The sequence below is a fragment of the Salvia splendens genome, chromosome 11 (genome assembly GCF_004379255.2).
Source record: "Salvia splendens isolate huo1 chromosome 11, SspV2, whole genome shotgun sequence".
In the NCBI taxonomy this organism is placed as follows: domain Eukaryota; kingdom Viridiplantae; phylum Streptophyta; class Magnoliopsida; order Lamiales; family Lamiaceae; genus Salvia; species Salvia splendens.
The window spans coordinates 9,468,900-9,477,997 of NC_056042.1; the positions used below are offsets into that span (position 1 = coordinate 9,468,900).

Here is a 9,098-nt window from a genome sequence, read left to right on the forward strand (position 1 = left end):
GACAGAATATTCAGAGGGTAGTGGTAGTCAAGGTGACTGGGCTGACAGATCTGCAGGTTATAACGAAAAGCAAAGGACAAAAAGTAAAAAAAAAGCAAAAAGCATCTAAAAAAGCAAGTGGTCCCCAACATTTGACAGGGACATCATCTTCTTCAGCAACACAAACTGAAATCAGAAAACAATTCCAGATTCAACACGGAACACAGTTTATCAATTCGCGAACACAGATCCACAAATACGAACACCAAATCTTAAATCAAGCACAGAAAATGCAACTCCGCATACTGATCAGCAGGAAAACGAAACGAACTCAAACAAGACTTCACATGCAAACGATTCACTCACGATCAACAGTTCCACACTTAACTAAGGAATTTTGATGGAAACAAGAAAGGAAAGTTTCAGCACTTAAAAAAACACTAAGGAATCTTAGATCTGAGCTAACTAGGCGGAATAGAAAGGAAAAGAAAATGACACAATATACGAAACGGAAATCAACTTCATAGCATAAACATGTTCGGATCTTCCACAAGTACTTCAAAACAGAAAATATCCAAAGCAACAAAAGATCCAACGTAAGAAGCAAAGCGAATTAAACTACGAAAGCGAGTAAAAGTGTTTTGCCACTCCGGGCGATGATATCTCTAACTACGGTTCTGCTGGCTGGAACGAACGATCTGGAATTCCGGGAACATCTAAATCTTCAAGTGACCATGGCACTGGCGAGAGAAACGAGATTCTGGACTGGGCTGAAGGACTGAACTCCGAGAGAATTCTACCTAAGAGTGATGATGATGATCTTTTTTTTTTCTCTCTCCAAGTGGCTTCCTTTTATAGGGAGGCTTTACCCTTGATTTTAGGGTAAGACCTTGCGGTTGAGATGACTTCTTTGCCCTTAATTGTGATTGAGCAGTCCCAGCTATCCTCCTTCTCCATCTCGAGCCATATTTGCATGTATACTGGTCAGTACGTAATCGTCCTGACGCCCTTTTCACTTGAAGTGTCTGAAACTCTGCCTACTGGCTAGAATGCTTACCCTGCACGCTTAAGCAACTAGTTTTTGCAGATATAATTCAATTACGCACATCATACTGACCAGTAACCTAGGCCTAGAATACGACTTATCATAACTCTATAGGAAGTTTGTCTCTTGATCAGGTTGATAATCTAGAGAAATTTCACTTCGAATAAATTGAAAAAAAAGACGATAGTAGCTACATATAGACAAGTTGCAATTGGTCGATATATCATTAAAATATCACTCGATCTCGTCTCGATGATTATATTACCATTTATTTCAATGCAAGCTGCCTTAGTTCGATCAAGTGATAACCAATCTCTACCCATGATAATATCAATTTGTGTATGAATAAGAGAATCAATATTCGCTGGCAGCTCAAATGAATTAACTCACACCACGTAGTCTAGATAAACCGTGTTGTATAATGAAACCTGCCAGCTCATAATCAACAACAAACATAGTTCTTTGTAAACACAAAAACTCTCTTTAATTCTCATCACAATACACTTCGTGCATATATTTATCATTAAATTCTCTAGGAAAATCATCTGAACTGAGTACCAGAGGTTGTATCAAGATGTGGGACTGTTTCTCACCAATAGTAAGTATTGCTTCAAAGAAGAGACATTATGTAATCAAAACGCTCATCTGACATACAACTCATCTGATTAAACATATATTCTATCCTTTTCAACCATATCTCAGTCACGGCTGGATCAGTAGTCTCATAAAGTCAACAATTCCATTTTTGGTGCTATTTAATGTTTCTACCTCTTTGATTCATCATTGGTCCATGTATTTACTAGAAATCACCATATGATGCAATATGTATATGAGATGTTTCTATAATTAATTGATGATGCAGGGCGGCTGACCCTTCTCTCCTCAGTGAGATATGTTCATGACAATACAAATGCAAATGAAACTTATAACATAAATGTATCATATGATATACATGAATACTATGTCCCAGCGGGATTCTATCCCCGCTCTGATACCACCTTAAACTGTCACACCTCAACCCCTCTGACGTATACTCTTATAATACATAAATCCCTTATCATAAAAGCAATCAATACACGTGTCTAATTCATAGAACACACATACTATATAATTCTAAAATCATCATTTAACAAGTACATATTTCAAAACATTCTACACAGTAGTGGAACCCTGTCACCACTCTATATACTATACATTCATCTACATGCAAAATGATGAGGAGGAGAAGGTTGCCAAAATGCGTCAGCCGCCGAACCTGATAACATGTGGAGTTCCTATGACCCATGTCAGTCAAAACTTTACTGTTATCTTATTCCTGAAAAATTAGTGGTTTATATGAGCCCAAATCAGTATATATAAATCTCCACCTTTAATCTCACATGATACAAACATCAAGCATATTCTTTTATCAATACATAAAATCAGAAACAAAAATAAACATAATTTAAAAACAAACCATTTCATATTCATATGCATATGCCACTCTATTCAATTTATTATTCTGTAACAGTCAAGCCTGGTATCTGCCCGGGATTCCTCTATGACCCGAAGGTCCCTCTGTAATTGGACTCATAGGTCCCTCTGTATTTGACCCAAAGGTCCCAATATGTTTGACCCGAAGGTCCCAATATGTTTGACCCGAAGGTCCCAATATATCCACTGTGATTTCAGATCCAGGGCAAAACCGTCACAGATCCTCTTTAATCCAATGATTCACATAATCGGTATCATGAACACATCATTTGCATCAATAACATATCCATATCATATTCCATCAAATTATCCAATATATCTAAAAAAAACATGTCCATTCAGCAATCAAATATTCTATCATATTCGACCATCAAAATCAAACAATTCATAATCATATCAATTTCTTACCATATAATCCAATAGTTCACTTCAATTCAACATATAACAAGCAACCACATAACACATGTAAAACTAAAAGTGTGATTTATACACACCTGCTTACGAAAAAATCCATCCGAACATTTGATTTTGCTTCTTGATTCAGGACATTCGATTCTTCTCGTTTTCTTTCTTTTGTTTCCGTTCCCTACTAAATATGTCTATATCTAAAGGAATTAAAGTATTCGTTGTTCTCTGTTTTCCCTTCCTCCCCTATCCACCAACTTTACGTATATATATAGATATTTGATTTATAAAATAATGAAAACAAAAGATAACCATGCATGTTACGTTGCTTCCCTTTAAGGATATTAGTGGCACTACTAAATGAGAACATGTGTGCAATAAAATTATATATATATGAATTGCATCGTATTTACTATTTTATTTATAATAGAATATTCTTCTAGAATCACTCAACCTATTTCTATTTCTTTTTCTCTTTTTATAACTATATGTGTATAATAAAAGAAATCACATCACATATATATAGTATACATATATGCGTACATCTATGACATTTTAAGTTAATGACTAATAAATACAAATTTGTTATTAATATATAACTAACTCATCATACTAATCTGTTAAAATTTATTAATGCTCTCTGTAATTTGAAGGATAATAAAATGTGTGAAACCTAATAAAATGCACAAATATGCAAATATGATGCATGTTTTGGGTCATGGATGTCACACTTATATTCCACTAACTTTTTCAATTCACTTTCTACTACATTTCTTAAAACCGCACCCCGTCAAATGTGCCATTGTATGATGTATGGAAGAGTACTTACTTCTCAATCTCTCACTAACTTTTGATTTGTGAAGTTAACGTTAGAATGAATTCGAACAAATCAGACTGAAAAGAGCATAAAATAAATCAGAATGGGAAAAAAACGCCAATAATATAATCTCACTTAAATAAATCGAGCCGTCGTACTCGTATTGATAATTGGTAGTCAAAATGAACAAGCGCAAAGATGTTGAACTGAAGCTCCAATAATTTAATTCGTACATGATTTTCATGCTACCTATATCACGTCAATCACACCCACAAATAATTAAATAATTATGATAATGGTACTCCCTTTAGGCCATCCACAATAGGAATAGCCCAGCCATAGCCTAGCCAATGCCACATCATCAGCACTAACAATCCTCCTGCCACATCATCAAAACAAGCAAATAACTCAGCATAGCCCAGCCATAGCCTAACCACATACTGTCCACATCACTATTAACAAATATGTACAAAATGAAATAATTAACAATCACACAATATACGGAATTAAATTTACGAAACAAAACGAGAAAATTCACTAATATTAATAAAATTTAAAAAGTACATTAATTAAAAAAATTACAAAATTAAAAAAAAAACTAACGTCGTGCAGTCCTCCGCGCCCATAACTCTTCAATTAAATCATTTTGGAGTCAAATATGAGCCTCCGTTTGGCGCATGTCGGCATGTGCTTGGAGGCGGCCGTCTTCATCGTGGGGTACCCCACTCCGTACGTTAGGGCGGCAACGCCGTGGCTTGGACCAGCTTCATCGTCGTGTTGGCCCAATCAGTCAGTTGTCCACCTTCATCTTCGACAATCATGTTGTGCATGATTATACAGACGTACATTATATCAGCAATGCAGTCGACGTGCCACAAACGCGTTGGCCCCTTAACTGCCGCCCATCGAGCCTGGAGCACACCAAATGCGCGTTCCACGTCCTTGCGCGCCGACTCCTGCCGTGCCGCAAAGTAGGCCTTCTTCTCATCTCTGGGCATCGGATCGTCTTCACAAAGACGGGCCACCTAGGGTATATATCCCATCCGCCAAGTAGTAGCCCATATCATGTCGGTTGTCGTTGGCGACAAAACTGATGGCCGGACCGACACCCTGACACTGCTCGTGAAAAAGTGGCGACGAGTTGAGGATGTTGAGGTCGTTGTTCGAACCAGCTATCCCAAAATACGCATGCCAAATCCACAGCCGGTAATCAGCTACGGCCTCAAGGATCATCGTGGGATTCTTTCCCTTGTAGCCGGTAGTGTACATCCCCTTCCAGGCGGCGGGGCAGTTCTTCCACTCCCATGCATACAATCTATGCTGTCTAACATCCCTGGGAACCCATGTTGTTCCCCGTGCATCCGCAGCAGATCCCGGCAGTCATCGGGGGTAGGGGTAGGCTTCGAAGGTACTGATCAACGAATATTTCAATCACGCCCTGACAGAAATACTTCATACACTCCAGGGCAGTAGTCTCACCGATGTGGAGGTACTCGTCCCACATGTCTGCAGCGCCTCCGTAGGCAACTGCCGGATTGCCGCAATGCACTTTTGAATAGGAGTGTGGCCGGGTGTGCCAGCCGCATCGTGCTAAAGCGGAAATACAGATATCGTTGCTCCAATCCGTTAACAATACGCATAAACAGGGACCTGCGCATCCTAAAACGGCGCTGAAAAGGTTGGCGTTGAACGCGGCCTGTGCGAAGTAGTCTTCGTATAGGCGCTGATGTGCAGCTACGTGATCACGATCAATCACGCTCGGCGGCTTGTACCACTGGTCGAGGTCGAGGTACCGCCGGCTGCAAGGCCCTCTGCATCCATTGATCAATCTCACGGTTCGTATAGGCCTCTAGCGCTTCGTTCATTATACGCTCGTACTCCTCAGCATCCCCACCACTCCCACCACTACCACCGGCGTTACTCATTTCTAGGTGTTGATCTTGTACAGAAATTAAGATAGAGAGAGTACTCGTTAATACAAGTGGTGCGAATATAAATGACGGGCAAATCGTTATATATAGTGTTTCGGAAATAAAAAAAAAATTAAAAAATCGCGCTAGGTGATCCGGGACGCAGTAGAAGTCGTAGCGCCTAGCGGATCGCCTAGCGCACCGCCTAGCGCCACGGGAACCGCCGAGCGCTAGGCGGTTTTTTTTTGCGAAAATCGCTGGACGGCTGCAATAGAACGCCTAGCGCCGACGCTCGGCTAGGCGGTGCGCTAGGCGCTATTGTGGATGCTCTTTTCTCTAGCTTCATCCACATGCTTGACCTCGCAACACATCCAGGGATCCCAATATCAGGCAAACTAAGAACAATCTGTTTGCCACGCCCAACTCCACTCCCTTCCATGTTGTAGCATTGTCAGGCATTGCAATAAGGCAGGTTCCGACTACTCCCTCCCTGTCACAACCACAAATAACTGCATTTGTATCCCATGGTGGGACATTCAGCTTGATGATCAATCAAGAAGAACTAGTTTCTTAGGAGGAGAGTTAAACAAGATATGTACGGATCGTCAAATTGATTCAGGGACGCCTTGGAATACTAATATCAGTATCCAGGAAAACAAGACCAGCTAGAGGTGCCCTCAATCACAACATCTTCCTCGCTGCTGCTACTGGTGACCAAAGACAAGGGCGTACTTGCTTCCAGTTCCTTGTCAGGCACAAAAGCATTATCACTGTCGCCATCTTCAAGCTGCTCAAAATGCATCTGATAAAACATGCTCTTTGCTTCACCTGAAATGCTATATTGCATCAGTTGGGAACAATGCCAGATAGACCAGAGATTGTGCAATACGTAACCAGATAGCATAAGCATGAGTTGCTTCTTTCAAATTAGAATAAGCAACATCATGAATATCAGATGTACAATTGAAAGACCAATCATATACTCCATCCGTCCCTTAAAAATATGAAATATTTCTTTTTTAATTTGTCGCTTAAAATTATTAACTTCTGAATTTAGAAAACTTTTCTTACTAATGAGGTGGGGCTCATTCTTCACTAACAATACTTCAACCATTTTTTTCTATCTATCTCTTACTTAACAATTGTGCATTAAAACCTGCGCCCCTTCAGAATTTCATATTTTTAAGGGACTGATGGAGTATGTAGCTAAAGCAGCTTTTTCAGCACTACGCTCATCATGAGTATCAAAAAGCTCATCAACGCACAAACATACAGAAACCACTGAAATTTGTAAATACAAAATGAATCAAATAGGAAAACTCACCAGGGGATTGAACTGCCAGAGTCGCTATGTGATATTCTTCTGCATTTAAGGTTAACTTTCTGGCATAATCCTGTCGTTTAGGTTGCCTGAAAGAGGTCTCTGGAAAATCTCCCTCTTCAAAAGGACGTTTAATCCCCATTCTCTGTATAAAGAATAAAGGGACATCAAATTTAATTCTTAGCAAAGAAAGAACATACACATAGTAAAAACTCAAAAGGCCCTTAATGTACGTCATTTTGGGACCCCAGTGTACATGTTAGTAAGAGCAAAAGAAATCAATAAAATTTGAGAAAGCAAGCAAATGAAGTATGAACGCAATCTCAGAAGCTAGGAAACAGAAAATAACAAAATTGACAAACATAATTTATTATGTATGCAAACTATACGTCAATTAAGCCTGTGCCACAAAAGGGAAGGAAATTAGGAAGTATATATTACAAAACTTGTAAAAACATATAAAGCAAATAGATACGTTTCGATTGCAACATCCAATGATCCAACAAACACCAAGTGACCCAACTACAACTTATGACAACCAGTGCAAGACATAAAGTCACCTTGCTACTAAAAGGTGGTTGGAGAGATTTACACTGAAGAGATGAAATAACATTAAATGAGTATAGACTAATGAACAACATTCACCAACTTTCTACACAAAACAACAACTGATTACATGGAACAACACAAAAGGCATTATTGACAAATACTTTAAGCTATGAATATAAAACTAAATAACATCAGCCAATAGATTACTTTCTTTATCAACTTTGTAAGATTCCCATGCAAAAAAAAACGCATGCACGTATCATTGGTTTAACTAGCAAAAACTAAAATAAAATTCTACTACTAAATAAGCTAAAGATAAATAATTTTTCATGACACAAACCATCTGAGACTTGACTGCAACAACTATTGAGATAAAAACAGAGCTATAAAAAAAACCACAATTTCACACCCAAACCTAACCGTAGATGTACAAATCCCCCGCCCCAAAAAAATACAAAAGGTAAAATCAAATTAAGATATAAACGTACCAAAACCCTAAATCAATTCGCAGATCCGAGGAGCTTTGAGATTGAACAATCCCCAAGAATACGCAAACCCTAGGTGTCCGAAAATCTCCGGATAAAATTAGGGTTTCAAAATCAATTCTATATAATAAATCCAAAAAAATGCAAAATAATTTCGATGAATAAATCTAACGCATCGACGGATTCACAGTGAAACCCTAGAATTTTTGGAATCAATAGAATTCCGAGAAGAGAGGCGTCAGACGAAAGAGGATAGAACGAATTGAATAGAAAATAAATCGAATTGTATGTCAAACTAAAAAATAAAATAAATTTGGAGAATCCACTTGATGAGATCGGAGGAATTTGGGGGAAAAATTGGTACGACCGCGTCTTTTTTTGTAGAGAAGATGAGGATCCGCATGCGATGACCCGGAATTTGACCCGCACGTGACAGACTGCTAGTAACACGTGCATAAATTAAAGGCCCGATTTGGTTTGGTTTCAATGAAAAACTATGAGTCCATGTCGGCCCACTCCATTTTACACTCTATTCCACAATTTGGGCATGAAAACCATTAATCTAATCAACAAATTTTCAATATGAAATTAGTTTTATTTTTATATATTATTATTATTAATTTAATTCATACATAATTTTTTTATATTTAATTAATAACCATCAACCACATCATTATATATTTTATAAACAAAAGCACTATAAATGACAAGCTGAAAATTATAAAACAAACAAACAAAAAACGTAAATTATGTCAAAGAAGAAGGATTATGTGTGTAGGAAAGGAGCTTTTTTGTATGTGCAAAATATAGCAAATGTGATCTCTATTTATAGAGGATAAAAAATAATGAATTTTGATATAAATTTCATATTTTTTAATACTCTCTCAATCTGTGGAAAAATATCTCATATTGTCATTTTAGAGTGTCTACCATTTAAAGTCTCATTTTACCTTTTTTTCATTCTAAGTAAGTGGAATCCACCACTCAACAAAATTATTACACCCTCATTATATTAATAAATCAATTATTCCATATAAAAGTGAGGTACATATTACTAATTCATTTTCATATTTTTCTTCACAAAGTTAAACAATTTTTAAAAACCGATGCCGAG

General features: G+C 37.8%; 1 protein-coding gene across 1 annotated transcript; it reads right to left on the bottom strand.

Annotated features, from left to right (window-relative positions):
• Positions 1-6,269: 6,269 nt before the first annotated feature.
• LOC121754403 lies at positions 6,270-8,342 on the bottom strand. The gene is made up of 3 exons (XM_042149766.1): positions 7,988-8,342; positions 6,954-7,095; positions 6,270-6,457 (listed from the first exon to the last, which is right to left on the bottom strand). Exons 2-3 carry the CDS (start codon positions 7,090-7,092, stop codon positions 6,270-6,272), a joined length of 327 nt encoding a protein of 108 aa, XP_042005700.1. The 5' UTR covers positions 7,093-7,095; positions 7,988-8,342.
• Between the last annotated feature and the right edge of the window lie 756 nt (positions 8,343-9,098).